At 49.1% G+C, this 16,360-nt stretch overlaps 1 protein-coding gene across 1 annotated transcript in view; it reads left to right on the forward strand.

Moving 5' to 3' along the window:
* LOC142490866 (uncharacterized) overlaps positions 1-16,360 on the forward strand; it is a 165,535-nt gene that overhangs the window by 109,000 nt on the left and 40,175 nt on the right. Inside the window, exons 23-26 of the mRNA XM_075593284.1 lie at positions 1,891-1,938; positions 10,941-11,039; positions 15,085-15,126; positions 16,274-16,333. Of these exons, the coding sequence (XP_075449399.1) occupies positions 1,891-1,938; positions 10,941-11,039; positions 15,085-15,126; positions 16,274-16,333 (249 nt within the window). The remainder of the gene's footprint in view (positions 1-1,890; positions 1,939-10,940; positions 11,040-15,084; positions 15,127-16,273; positions 16,334-16,360) is intronic.

A 16,360-nucleotide genomic window follows, 5' to 3' on the forward strand; every position in this document is an offset into this window, starting at 1 on the left:
TGATTGTGTAATCACACACACTTGTTGTCCATCATTGATTGGCAAATTGCTCAGGTGTTGTGTGTTACCAAATACTATTTTATGTGTGTTTTTCTACTGACGGATCACTCTTCGATAAAGGCCAGTAGGCTGAAACGCGTTAGAGGACCCGTCAGTATACTGTGCCAATAAAGATGTTCTAGCTTACATCAGTCCCCCGGCATTTCTTTCTCCGGCTGTGCTTTGCCTTGCCTCCCACCGGAGGAGTTTCTACATCCCTCTAATAGCGTGTCTGAGATCGGATGCATTGTAAGGAACCCCAACCCTCTCTAATAGCGCGTCTGAGATCAGATGCATTGTAAGGATCCCCAACCCTCTCTAATTGCGTATCTGGTGTCAGATGCATTGTAAGGAACCCCTGGCCCTCTCTAATAGCACGTCTGGGATCAGATGCATTGTAAGGAACCCCAACCCTCCCTAATAGTGCGTCCGAGATCAGATGCATTGGGAGAGGGAGTGGCTCAGTGAGTAAACGACACTGACTGGCACTGAGAGTTTGAAGCAGGGGAACCTGGTTCAATTCCCGGTGTTGGCTCCTTGTGACCTTTGGCAAGTCACTTTATCTTCCTGTGCCTCAGGCACCAAAAACATAGATTGTAAGCTCCACAGGGCAGGGACCTGTGCCTGCAAAATGTCTCTGGAAAGCGCTACGTATAACTAGCAGCGCTAAACAAAAACATGCTATTATTATTATTGTAAGGAACCCCAACCCTCTCTAATAGCGTGTCTGAGATCAGATGCATTGTATTTTTTTCTGTATTTTGTAAACATTTTCAAATGATCTGAAGATTGCAGGGAACCCTTTAGGGATGCCCGGGAACCCAAGGATTCCTAGGAACCCCTGTTGAAAAACACTGCGCTAGATGAAAATGATGCAGTTTGTGCCAGTTTTGCAGTGACACACGATCCTCTTGAAACTCTTCTTAGGCTGAGTCCCCAGTCAGCACTGTGACACGCGCCCGGCGGGGGGGCGGCGCGAGCACAGCGCTACACCGCGATCTGCGGTCTGAGTGGAGAGAGAGTGCTTGCAACGGGAAGGGGCGTGGCGGTAGGTTTGCAGGGGCGTGGCCATGACGTCCCGCGGCTGGTTCGCCCTCATTGCCTGAACCGCCGGCGGGGGCGTTGCCACGCCTCCGTCACAAATGCCAATCTCAATTTCCCCTGCCTGCTTGAAAACCTGTCGCGCACTGCTGGGGAAAGGTGCGCGACAAGGTAGGAACTGGGACCGGAGGAACTGGGGGGGCGGGGCTTGATCGCACAGCGCACGCCGAGTCATGCGCTGTAGTAGTTAGTGGGACCGCAGCCTTACACAGAAGCATCGCTACAAAGTAGTTCCAGCTGCAGCACATCTGTACTTGGCCAGTACCAGCGCAGGACTAGATCTGTGCCTGGCATTCATGCTGAGATACATGTTTACAATGCAAATCTACGCACCACTTTAATGGCAAAGCTGCTGTTTCTTTTCTTGCATTCTGTTTGTATTCACGAGACATACAAAATATACATGATCATTTTATTCTCTTGTTTACATACAAAATATACATGCTCATAGATACATGTTTACTGTATTCAATTGTGTTATTCTGCACGAGATTACAACTGGGTTCTCTCTCTCTCTTACGGGTTAAAAGACAGAACAATCAGATACAGTAACTATAGTAACAATCTTTTATGATGAGTATGTATTATTTATTGATTTATTTATGTGATTGTGAAATATTGTCATGCAAATATAGAGAAGACACACTTGTTCTTTAAAACAAAATAGTTAATTCTCCTTTATAATATCACAAAAATATATTAACAAAAAATGTTGTTACACTCATTGAAACTGTTGCTTTTCCTTTGTAGCTGAAACACCTATATTGCCAGATGCAGATAATATTGGACAAAGAAAAGGTAACACAACATCGAACAACAAAGCGGCCTCCGTGAAAAGTTGTGGTGTGTAGATAAAGTTTGTATATTGTATAAGCGTTTAATGGAGAACATCGCTGTCAGTAATGGGCAGTGAAGCAGTGTGTGCAGAACATTGGGTTTTACGCAACAAGCTAGGGAAAGTTACATTTGTTCATTCACATCTTTGTTAAATCTTTTGTTGTAACAAGTGTTTTAGGCAGATTGATATATATATATATATATATATATATATATATATATATATATATATATATATATATATATATATATATATTAGATAAGTTATGGTGGGTGAAAAAGGTGATCGAGTAATTCCCTATAACAACCACCCCGATAGGAGACCATTAGTTATAATCAGTTTCACCGCACATTAGATAAATTATGGTGGGTGAGAAAGGTGACGAAAAACCCTCCATCTTTTGAGACAAAAGGTGACACTGTGTGCTCATTTGCATGTCAAAACAGACTGCGGCCCCCTCTACAAGCACAAAATACTCACTGCAGCACCCCCCTCTACACCCACAAAACACACTGCAGACACACACACACACACACACACACACCAACAAAACAGACTGCTGCCCCCTCTACAACCACAAAATACTCACTGCAGCCCCCCCTCTACACCCACAAAACACACTGCAGACACACACACACACCAACAAAACAGACAGCTGCCCCCTCAACAACCACAAAATACTCACTGCAGAACCCCCCTCTACACCCACAAAACACACTGCAGACACACACACAATAACAAAACAGACTGCTGCCCCCTCTAATCCCACAAAACACACACAGCATCCCTCCTCTACACCCACAAAACACACCAGCATCCCTCCTCTACACCCACAATACACACACCAGCATCCCTCCTCTACACCCACAAAACACACACCAACATCCCTCCTCTACAGCCACAAAACTCACACCCGCATCCCTCCTCTACACCCACAAAACACACACCAGCATCCCTCCTCTACACCCACAATACACACACCAGCATCCCTCCTCTACACCCACAAAACACACACCAGCATCCCTCCTCTACACCCACAAAACACACACCAGCATCCCTCCTCTACACCCACAAAATACACACCAGCATCCCTCCTCTACACCCACAATACACACACTTCAGCCCCCCTCTACACTCACAAAACACACACCAGCATTCCCCCTCTACACCCACAAAACTCACACTGCAGCCCCCCTCTATACATCCGCATCCCCCCTCTACACTCACAAAACACACACCAGCATCCCTCCTCCACAGCCACAAAACTCACACCCGCATCCCCCCTCTACACCCACAAAACACACTGCAGCCCCCCTCTACACCCACAAAACACACACTGCAGCCCCCCTCTACACTCACAAAACACACACTGCAGCCCCCCTCTACACTCACAAAACACACACTGCAGCCCCCCTCTACACCCACAAAACACACACTGCAGCCCCCCTCTACACCCACAAAACACACACCAGCATCCCTCTACATCCACAAAACACACACCAGCATCCCTCCTCTACAGCCACAAAACACACTGCAGCCCCCCTCTACACCCACAAAACACACACCAGCATCCCCCCTCTACACACACAAAACACACACTGAAGCCCCCCTCTACACTCACAAAACACACACCAGCATCTCCCATCTACACCCACAAAACACACACTGCAGCCCACCTCTACACCACAAAACACACTGCAGCCCACCTCTACACCACAAAACACACTGCAGCCCACCTCTACACCACAAAACACACACTGCAGCCCACCTCTACACCACAAAACACACTGCAGCCCACCTCTACACCACAAAACACACACTGCAGCCCACATCTACACCACAAAACACTACAGCCCACCTCTACACTCACAAAACACACACTGCAGCCCACCTCTACACCACAAAACACACACTGGCAGCCCACCTCTACACCACAAAACACACACTGCAGCCCACCTCTACTCCCACAAAAAACACACCAGCAGCCCCCTCTACACCCACAAAACACACTGCAGCCCACCTCTACACCCACAAAACACACACTGCAGGCAGGGCCGTTTTAAGACCTTCGTAGGCCCCAGGCACTATTATTTCTAGAGGCCTGTGTGCCCGATATTTTTACTCATTTTTATGCTAATTTCATCGTTTGCTTGTTTCTTTCGATACTAGCGATATTTGTCATCGATACTTTTGTTTCAATATTTAAAGGTATCGATACTTCGAAGGAATTTTAAATTAAAATTAGCTGTTTTCTCTTATTTTGTGATTTTTTTTGTTTAGGTATTTTTTCAAGTTAAATATTGTAGGCCCTAAAAGGTTCGTAGGCCCCAGGCACTGTGCCTAGTCAGCCTAATGTATAAAGCGGCACCGACTTCAGCCCCCCTCTAAACCCACAAAACACACTGCAGCCCACCTCTACACCCACAAAACACACTGCAGCCCACCTCTACACCCACAAAACACACTGCAACCCACCTCTACACCCACAAAACACACTGCAGCCCACCTTTAAACCCACAAAACACACTGCAGCCCACCTTTAAACCCACAAAACACACCGCAACCCAACTCTACACCCACAAAACACACCGCAGTCCACCTCTACACTCACAAAACACACACTGCAGCCCCCTCTACACTCACAAAACACACCGCAACCCAACTCTACACCCACAAAACACACACCCGCAGCCCCCTCTACACTGACAAAACACACACTGCAGCCCCCCTCTACACTCACAAAACACACACTGCAGCCCCCCTCTCCACTCACAAAACACACACTGCAGCCCCCCTCTACACCCACAAAACACACACCAGCATCCCCCCTCTACACCCACAAAACACACACTGAAGGCCCCCTCTATACTCACAAAACACACACCAGCATCTCCCCTCTACACCCACAAAACACACACTGCAGCCCACCTCTACACCACAAAACACACTGCAGCCCACCTCTACACCACAAAACACACACTGCAGCCCACATCTACACCACAAAACACACACTGCAGCCCACATCTACACCACAAAACACACTACAGCCCACCTCTACACCACAAAACACACTACAGCCCACCTCTACACTCACAAAACACACACTGCAGCCCACCTCTACACCACAAAACACACACTGCAGCCCACCTCTACACCACAAAACACACACTGCAGCCCCCCTCTACACCCACAAAACACACACCAGCATCCCTCTACATCCACAAAACACACACCAGCATCCCTCCTCTACAGCCACAAAACACACTGCAGCCCCCCTCTACACCCACAAAAGACACACCCGCATCCCCCCTCTACACCCACAAAACACACACTGCACACCCCTCTACACCCACAAAACACACACCCGCAGCCCCCTCTACACTCACAAAACACACACTGCAGCCCCCCTCTACACCCACAAAACACACACTGCAGCCCCCCTCTACACCCACAAAACACACACCAGCATCCCCCCTCTACACACACAAAACACACACTGAAGCCCCCCTCTACACTCACAAAACACACACCAGCATCTCCCATCTACACCCACAAAACACACACTGCAGCCCACCTCTACACCACAAAACACACTGCAGCCCACCTCTACACCACAAAACACACACTGCAGCCCACCTCTACACCACAAAACACACTGCAGCCCACCTCTACACCACAAAACACACACTGCAGCCCACATCTACACCACAAAACACTACAGCCCACCTCTACACTCACAAAACACACACTGCAGCCCACCTCTACACCACAAAACACACACTGGCAGCCCACCTCTACACCACAAAACACACACTGCAGCCCACCTCTACTCCCACAAAAAACACACCAGCAGCCCCCTCTACACCCACAAAACACACTGCAGCCCACCTCTACACCCACAAAACACACACTGCAGGCAGGGCCGTTTTAAGACCTTCGTAGGCCCTAGGCACTATTATTTCTAGAGGCCTGTGTGCCCGATATTTTTACTCATTTTTATGCTAATTTCATCGTTTGCTTGTTTCTTTCGATACTAGCGATATTTGTCATCGATACTTTTGTTTCAATATTTAAAGGTATCGATACTTCGAAGGAATTTTAAATTAAAATTAGCTGTTTTCTCTTATTTTGTGATTTTTTTTGTTTAGGTATTTTTTCAAGTTAAATATTGTAGGCCCTAAAAGGTTCGTAGGCCCCAGGCACTGTGCCTAGTCAGCCTAATGTATAAAGCGGCACCGACTTCAGCCCCCCTCTAAACCCACAAAACACACTGCAGCCCACCTCTACACCCACAAAACACACTGCAGCCCACCTCTACACCCACAAAACACACTGCAACCCACCTCTACACCCACAAAACACACTGCAGCCCACCTTTAAACCCACAAAACACACTGCAGCCCACCTTTAAACCCACAAAACACACCGCAACCCAACTCTACACCCACAAAACACACCGCAGCCCACCTCTACACTCACAAAACACACACTGCAGCCCCCTCTACACTCACAAAACACACCGCAACCCAACTCTACACCCACAAAACACACACCCGCAGCCCCCTCTACACTGACAAAACACACACTGCAGCCCCCCTCTACACTCACAAAACACACACTGCAGCCCCCCTCTCCACTCACAAAACACACACTGCAGCCCACCTCTACACCACAAAACACACACTGCAGCCCACATCTACACCACAAAACACACACTGCAGCCCACCTCTACACCACAAAACACACTACAGCCCACCTCTACACTCACAAAACACACACTGCAGCCCACCTCTACACCACAAAACACACACTGCAGCCCACCTCTACACCACAAAACACACACTGCAGCCCACCTCTACACCACAAAACACACACTGCAGCCCACCTCTACACCCACAAAACACACACCAGCATCCCCCCTCTACACCCACAAAACACACACTGAAGGCCCCCTCTATACTCACAAAACACACACCAGCATCTCCCCTCTACACCCACAAAACACACACTGCAGCCCACCTCTACACCACAAAACACACTGCAGCCCACCTCTACACCACAAAACACACACTGCAGCCCACATCTACACCACAAAACACACACTGCAGCCCACATCTACATCACAAAACACACTACAGCCCACCTCTACACTCACAAAACACACACTGCAGCCCACCTCTTCACCCACAAAACACACACCAGCAGCCCCCCTCTACACCCACAAAACACACACCAGCAGCCCCCCTCTACTCCCACAAAAAACACATCAGCAGCCCCCTCTACACCCACAAAACACACTGCAGCCCACCTCTACACCCACAAAACACACACTGCAGGCAGGGCCGCTTTAAGACCTTCGTAGGCCCTAGGCACTATTATTTCTAGAGGCCTGTGTGCCCGATATTTTTACTCATTTTTATGCTAATTTCATCGTTTGCTTGTTTCTTTCGATACTAGCGATATTTGGCATCGATACTTTTGTTTCGATATTTAAAGGTATCGATACTTCGAAGGCATTTTAAATAAAAATTTGCTGTTTTCTCTTATTTTGTGTTTTTGTTTAGGTATTTTTTCAAGTTAAATATTGTAGGCCCTAAAAGGTTCGTAGGCCCCAGGCACTGTGCCTAGTCGGCCTAATGTATAAAGCGGCACCGACTGCAGCCCCCCTCTAAACCCACAAAACACACTGCAGCCCCCCTCTAAACCCACAAAACACACTGCAGCCCCCCTCTAAACCCACAAAACACACACTGCAGCCCACCTCTACACCCACAAAACACACTGCAGCCCCCCTCTAAACCCACAAAACACACTGCAGTCCACCTCTACACCCACAAAACACACTGCAGCCCACCTCTACATCCACAAAACACACTGCAGCCCACCTCTACACCCACAAAACACACTGCAGCCCACCTCTACACCCACAAAACACACTGCAGCCCATCTCTAAACCCACAAAACACACTGCAACCCACCTCTACACCCACAAAACACACCGCAGCCCACCTCTACACCCACAAAACACACTGCAGCCCACCTCTACACCCACAAAACACACCGCAGCTCCCCTCTACACCCACAAAACACACTGCAACCCACCTCTACACCCACAAAACACACTGCAACCCACCTCTACACCCACAAAACACACTGCAGCCCACCTCTACAACCACAAAACACACTGCAGCCCACCTCTACACCCACAAAACACACTGCAGCCCACCTCTACACCCACAAAACACACACTGCAGCCCACCTCTACACCCACAAAACACACTGCAGCCCAACTCTACACCCACAAAACACACTGCAGCCCACCTCTACACCCACAAAACACACACTGCAGCCCACCTTTAAACCCACAAAACACACTGCAGCCAACCTTTAAACCCACAAAACACACCGCAACCCAACTCTACACCCACAAAACACACCAGCAGCCCCCCTCTACACCCACAAAACACACCAGCAGCCCCCCTCTACACCCACAAAACACACCAGCAGCCCCCTCTACACCCACAAAACACACCTGCAGCCCCCCTCTACACCCACAAAACACACCAGCAGCCCACCTCTACACCCACTAAACACACTGCAGCCTCCCTCTACACTCACAAAACACACTGCAACCCACCTCTACACCAACAAAACACACAGCAGCCCCCCTCTACACCCACAAAACACACACTGCAGCCCCCCTCTAAACCCACAAAACACCCAAACCTTTCCCCTCACTCTCCAGTGCGGAGCTCTCTGCAGGCAGGGTGGGGGAGGAGTCAGTGCCTGGCTGCAGGCAGGGTGGGGGAGGAAGCAGTGCCTGGCTGCAGGCAGGTTGGGGGAGGAGGAAGTGCCTGGCTGCAGACAGGGAGGGGGAGGAGTCAGTGTCTGGCTGCAGGCAAGGAGGAGGAGGAGTCAGTGCCTGACTGCAGGCAGGGTGGGGGAGGAGTCAGAGCCTGGCTGCAGGCAAGGAGAGGGAGGAGTCAGTGCCTGGCTGCAGGGAGGGGGAGGAGTCAGTACCTGGCTGCAGGCAGGGTGGGGGAAGTCAGTTCCTGGCTGCAGGCAGGGTGGGGGAGGAGTCAGTGCCTAGCTGCAGGCAGGGAGGGGGAGGAGTCAGTGCCAGGCTGCAGGCAGGGTGGGGGAGGAGTCAGTGCCTGGCTGCAGGCAGGGTGGGGGAGGAGGCAGTGCCTGGCTGCAGGCAGGTTGGGGGAGGAGGAAGTGCCTGGCTGCAGACAGGGAGGGGGAGGAGTCAGTGTCTGGCTGCAGGCAGGGTGTGGGAGGAGTCAGTGCCTGGCTGCAGGCAGGGTGGGGGAGGAGTCAGAGCCTGGCTGCAGGCAAGGAGAGGGAGGAGTCAGTGCCTGGCTGCAGGGAGGGGGAGGAGTCAGTACCTGGCTGCAGGCAGGGTGGGGGAAGTCAGTTCCTGGCTGCAGGCAGGGTGGGGGAGGAGTCAGTGCCTAGCTGCAGGCAGGGAGGGGGAGGAGTCAGTGCCAGGCTGCAGGCAGGGTGAGGGAGGAGTCAGTGTGGCTGTAGGGAGGGGGAGGAGTCAGTGCCTGGCTGCAGGCCGGGTGGGGGAGGAGTCAGTGCCTGGCTGCAGGCAGGGTGGGGGAGGAGTCAGTGTCTGGCTTCTGCAGGGTGGGGTAGGAGTCAGTGCCTGGCTGCAGGCAGGGTGGGGGAGGAGTCAGTGCCTGGCTGCAGGCCGGGTGGGGGAGGAGTCAGTGCCTGGCTGCAGGCAGGGTGGGGGAGGAGTCAGTACCTGACTGCTAGCAGGATGGGGGAGGAGTCAGTGCCTGGCTGCAGGCAGGGTGGGGGAGGTGTCAGTGCCTGGCTGCAGGCAGGGAGGGGGAGGAGTCAGTGCCACGCTGCAGGCAGGGTGAGGGAGGAGTCAGTGTGGCTGCAGGGAGGGGGAGAAGTCAGTGCCTGGCTGCAGGCCGGGTGGGGGAGGAGTCAGTGCCTGGCTGCAGGCCGGGTGGGGGAGGAGTCAGTATCTGGCTGCAGGCAGGGTGGGGGACGAGTCGGTGTCTGACTGCAGGCAGGGTGGGGGAGGAGTCAGTGCCTGGCTGCAGGCCGGGTGGGAGAGGAGTCAGTGCCTGGCTGCAGGTAGGGAGGGGGAGGAGTCAGTGCCTGGCTGCAGGTAGGGAGGGGGAGGAGTCAGTGCCTAGCTGCAGGCAGGGAGGGGGAGGAGTCCGTGTCTGGTAGCAGGTAGGGAGGGGGAGGAGTCAGTGCCTGGCTGCAGGCCGGGTGGGGGAGGAGTCAGTGCCTGGCTGCAGGCCGGGTGGGGGAGGAGTCAGTGCCTGGCTGCAGGCCGGGTGGGGGAGGAGTCAGTGCCTGGCTGCAGGCCAGGTGGGAGAGGAGTCAGTCCATCGGCATTGTCCTTCCGGGACGAGAGGGCGGGGCCTAAGCCCAATACTGGAGCTGCTCCTTTGCCGAGCCGTGTGGCGTCCCTGGATGGTTTGCAACTTTTCACCCGTGTCGTCACAGGGGCTGGGCCTAACGCCGATCCTAACATTTAATAGGTGCATGTTAGTGATTGACCCCTGATCAAAAAAAACCATCACATTTAAAACGTAGAACTTGAGCACAAACCTACACGTGATGTACAATTCATGATGCTTCTGAGACTCTGACAGTTCTGTACACTATCATTCCATCTCAGAAGGATTCTAATGTTGGTCCATTAAAGTGTTCCAAAACCCGCAAAGATTCTAGGAAGCAATTCTTAAAGGGGCAGTCACTGTACGACCAAAGTTAATGATTGGAAGTGACATGTTTAATAGGTGCATGTTAGTGATTGATCCCTGATCAAAAAAACCCATCGCATTTAAACGTGTAATGTTTCTACTCTAAGCATATGCTTTGGAGTTTGTCTTTAACTAATCTCTTTTTTGATAATACTGTTCATAGTTCTTTACAGATATCAGATACGATTATAATTACGATATTATGAGATTTGTTTTTGTTGTAGAATCATCAGTAACTTCCCCCAAATTCATCAGCGTCCAGCAAACCCCCTCAAATGTACTAGTTACTTTTTCTGAGGAACAACATTACTCTCTGAAGAAAAGTAAGTAAACGACTTTTTACACAATGTACATTTCTATCAGGAAAATAACATTATTGGCCATATTACCTAAGTGGTGCTTATTCACAAGACACATTCCAGCGCTTGAAGACACCTTACGTGCCAGAAGTGAGCGGCTGTTAGGTGTTCTCCGGCGCAGTAAGTTTCTTATAGAGTAACACTGCAGATAAACATGGCTCTATATTCAATGTACACATCATTCATTAGTATATATCATTCAAGTATTATATTCTACAGCAATGTGCCTAATGTCGTGGTGATAAATAATCACAGTCATTCCTCTAAACATATAGAAAATCAGTTTAGAGTGTAAGCTCTTCGGGGCAGCGATTCCTTTTCCTAAATGTTACTTTTATGTCTGAAGCATTTCTTCCCATCATGTGGTATTTGTATTATTTGTTATTTATATCAGGGGGGCGCAAACTTTTTTCCCTGCGCCCCCCTGCCGACAGTCTCCTCACTCCCGCGCCCCCCCTCACCCCCGCTCCGGCGTCATGACGTCACGTTACGTGACCTTGCGGCGTCATTTGATGCCGCGTTGCCATGGCGACGCGGGAAGGAAGCCGCCGGAGCCAAGGTAAGTAAAGGCTTACAGAGGCCCTGCAGCTCCCCGGCACTTCATTTAAGTGCCTTCGGGAAGCGCGCGGGGCCTCTGTAAACCTCGTGCCCCATGCATGCAGTCTCGCGCCCCCCCTGTGTGTCGCGCCCCCACTTTGCGCACAGCTGATTTATATGATTGTGTCACATGTATTAGTGCTGTCAAGTGCTATGTACATTAATGGTGCTATATAAATAATATATATATATATATATATATATATATATATATATATATATATATATATATATATATATATATATTATATATATACATACATACATACATACTGTACATACACACTTTAACAAACTAGATTTTTCATCATAAGAACGTTGCAAAATGTGTCTCCTAATAACATTTTATCAACCAACTTTGTATTCTTTAATAAACAGTAATCAAGGTGCAGATCTGCCACACTGTCTACTCCTTTGTTTTTTTCCATATAGCAGTGGCTCCCAACCTTATTTTGGTTAAGGATCCCCATGTGAAATTCTGAGCAACCCCCAACCTTCTCTAATAAGCGCATCTGTGATCAGATGCATTGTAACCTATTCTGTATTTGGTGCTATTGTAAAATTACCTGAAAATTAAAGCGAACCCTTTAGTGATGCTCGGGGAACCCAAGGGTTCCCAGGAACTCTGGTTGAAAAACACTGCCATAGAGTGTAAATGTAAAGTCTGCACAAGTAAGGGTAGCGCACTTTCCCCCACCCCCTGGGAGATAGGGCAGCTACGGTGTGGTGCTTTACCTGTGGCTCATAGGAGGCCTGAAACTCCGCCGCTGCAAGCCTGGTGTGTACCTGATTCGATAGGTGACAGTGCCTCGACCTGTGCGGGATCCTAACTATGTGGGTGTCACGGGAGACCAGTGCTTTTAACACAAAAAGTACCCAGATCCTTTGATTGAACAAAACGTAAGATAAAATAAATTGTAGTTTATTTACACACGAAATACACATAGCTTGAAGTACAAAATGTTACGAATAAACACTTACTGGGATGGGGCATACCTGAATAACATGTCCACGGAACGAAATCCACAGAAATCAAGTCTCTAGGCATCAATTCCCAAGAGCGGGGTTGATGCGCAAAAAGAGCCATGTAACAGTCCTTGGCTTGGGTCGGCCCTCCCAACCCGCTCCCAACCCCTGTATCTCCACCAAAAGTATTTTTTTCGTTTCCCCCTTACAGGATTCGTTCAGGAATCCATAGTTCTAACGAACTTTTGAACCAAGGTGAAAATCTTAGTTACGATGGAATTTCTCGTACCGCACGGTGTAGCTCAGATGAATCTATCTCCCGATCGGCTGCACGAGACTTTAAAGACACCCAAAGCATATTCTTACACTGTGCAGCCAATCACTGTGTGGGAATTAATAATCCCACCTATTGGCACGCTCTGCCAGTACTTCGGGGAGCTGGGCAGATGCTTCAAGGTATGCCATGGTCATGCGCTAACTTCGCACCTGAGCCGCTTAGCATACCTAACCAAGCCCCCTGCCATGGCGACCTGAAGTCTACCCCTCCACTGACACATGGATAGTTGCCAGGCACAACTGTTTATCCTTACTTCCTGGCCTGTAACACTTTTAAATGTCGGTACCTTTTTAAGTCCGGACTTTCCTAGACACTGTGGAGTCGTCTCAGCGTGGTGTCTTAGAAGTCCGCACTTAAGATATGCATGAGTTACTCACCGGAATGGCCGGTCATATACTGAGCTTGCTAATTCCCAATGTATCCGCTGCCTCACCTGCCTGAATCCAAATGTCCTTGCTCTTTATAATTGTAATACCCCAAAAGAGGGGGACTTCCATTTACTATTTTTCCCAAAAGCTAACAACACATAAACCATGGCTGCCTTACTGTTGTGACCCCAGCAGTACCCACACCAATTTGTATCTTTCCCGCATGTCCCTAACTCAAGTTAGCTATCTAATTATGTGTGGTCTGCGGTTTAAACTTTCTCCCTGTCTGCGGTTTGGCAGGGACTCATTGTTGCAAGGCCTGAAGCGCAGACATGACCGCAGCCATACTTATCCAATTAACCTGCGGTTTAGGCCGTGACTCATTGTAGCAATGCACGGACAAACCTAACCGCAATCCCACTTATCCAATTGATCCAAATACAGTGACGTGGTAAGTGTGGTTGCAACCCTCGGAACCAATGCTTTAACCGTGACCGCAGTCCTTTAATGTAGCTTGTTTTAATGTGTGTGGTCTGCTTATCCCTAGCGGGAAAGACACAGACAATTCTAATTTAATTACAGGCTCTCAACCCACAGTGGGCTGCAGAGCTAACACTTCCCAGTTACAATATGACTCAGGGGCACCCAGCCGGGCATAATACCTTTTATTTACTGGCCTGGGTGCCCCCTCACCGTCACAGTGGGATAACCCTGTGCAGGAACATATATGAATAATACACAACACTGTAGTAAAACAATAATACTTTACAATCAGCTTATAACCTGGCATAACCATGAACAACCCATATCATAACAGTACTAATGAGGTACAGCTACCCGCCTAGCCATGCACGGCCATAACCCCACCCCCAGAGTACCTAGGGGCCCGTGGGCACCCAACCAACCCGGAGTCCACAAGGTCAATCCTCCTCCCAACCCAATGTACGGTACAGCGCTGCCCAATTAGGTGTAAGAGTGAGTTGGTGCACTTTGGTGGGAACCTGCTGGGTGTGTCCACACTTGCGCGCGCTGAAGCTGTCTTGCGGATGGTGGGATCCACGGATCCGGTGCAGTAACCCGCAAAGCCTCTGCTTCTACATTGGGTGGGTCCTGCATGGATGGTACCACCTTTAGGAGTGTCTATGTAGTAGGTGTCTGGTCCCAGACCACCTGTGAACAGGAGACCGCCGTGTCCTGTCTGTGTCCCTCACACTGGTGCTATAGGAGCAGTGTCCCTATCTATAGGCAGTAACCACAAGCTGAGGGGAGTCGGGGCCTAGCTGGGGCCTAATAGGGGTATCTGGCTTAGTGCAGGAGTCACAGACCCTACCCATTCCTTGTCCCAGCACCGACTGACCTGGTCCCAGACGTGCAAAATGTATCTATTGTAGGAAGCAGGGGGTTGCTGCAGCCCTATTGGCTGTGTGGTGTCACCTGGTACAATGCCCCTAGGCATCATGGGAGTTGTAGTCCCCCTTGGGCCTAGCCTGCTAATGGCTGCCGCAGCAGCTCTCTCTCACTGCGCATGCGCGGCCAATCGCAGCATGGTGACACCCTGCAAAGGGAGCCACTAGAGCCTCTGCCGAGCCCGCCGCACAAGCCGCCAGAACCTGCGCGCCCCCGTAACACTGTTGGGACCTGCCACACACACTGCGCGTTCCCCCGCTGTAGCGGAGGTAAGCGAGGGTACCGGGGGACCCTGCTACATAAGCATGACAAGTTTCTGTGTTTCTAATTGCAGAGGGGGAAAAGGAACAAGATCGGGAACGCAGTTCTAATAAAGGTAGTTAACAGTATATTTCAAGTTCTCAAGACCAACATAGGCCCTGTCTTCCTCATACTGTTATGTGATGTATCACATTCTGTGCCTCTGCTGTATCTGCCATTTCCACTTCTCTATAGTGTTACAGAAACATATTGGTCCCAATGGTATAAGAGCTCTCAGGGGAACAATCTGTGTGACATGTAAGGGGCTTCTATTTGAAGCCGCCGCCAGCAGTAAATGGTGCAGTTTGGTAACACAAGTTGTTGTTGGTGTTGGTTAGTGTCCCGTGTAGTTATGTCACAGCGAGGAAACATCAGCGGAATATCCTCACATTGAAGAGCTCGGTACTAAGTCTCTGAACTGCAAAACGGGGGCAGAAAATGTGGCAAAGGAAGACCCGTATTTATCACAGCAAAGGCACAGAAATAAATGGAGTTTACTTCTACTATTAATCTAATTCGTTATTTGTGCGATAAACGTATTAATGATGAGAATGTGTAAAGTAAATTGCGTTTCCAACGGCTGAATAAAGAACCCAGAACTTACAGTACTACACAATGATTTTTAAGCATAAGATCATTTAAGTTTCACAATTTAAAAATGGCAAAGCTCACATAGAATATTAAACACAGTTATTTCATCATATTTACAGAATCTTTGTTTTAAGTTTTCTGATATTAACTATTTGGAGATGACTACGAAAAATGGCGAATATTGCCACCATTTGGTATATATGGGGGATATGTGCTGTTGAGCTAGATAAAGATAGACTATTGCTGAAGCTTGGGCAATAAAATTCACTAATATAGAAATAAATCAAATAAAATGTTTCACAAGTTGAGACATATATTGGTTTTGCAGTAACCATGTAGTATGTGCTTCAACAGCTACAGTATCTCATTTTATTATCACCTATTTATATTTTGGGTTTCTAAATGTAAGCGACAAGTTTAAAGAAGTAATATCAATCAAGCAATTTAACAAAAATCCGTAAAATACTGTTATAAATCTATTATTATTATAAATATTTTGTTGGCAGTTATGGCCAAATCTCTTGAAATGTAATTATCTGTCCACTCTTACCCATCCGCCGAACGTAAAGAGGTACTCGCAATTGAAATGTTAAATAATAACGTGGGTAGCACTTGTTTATTTTATATTTCAGACAGTTATTTGGAATCGCTGTTGCTGAAAAAAGTAATAAATCTTCTGGATAACATATCAGGTACAGATGGTTTGTAGAGCGATAGTT

This window comes from Ascaphus truei, chromosome 3 (assembly GCF_040206685.1).
Source record: "Ascaphus truei isolate aAscTru1 chromosome 3, aAscTru1.hap1, whole genome shotgun sequence".
NCBI classification, from domain to species: Eukaryota; Metazoa; Chordata; class Amphibia; order Anura; family Ascaphidae; genus Ascaphus; species Ascaphus truei.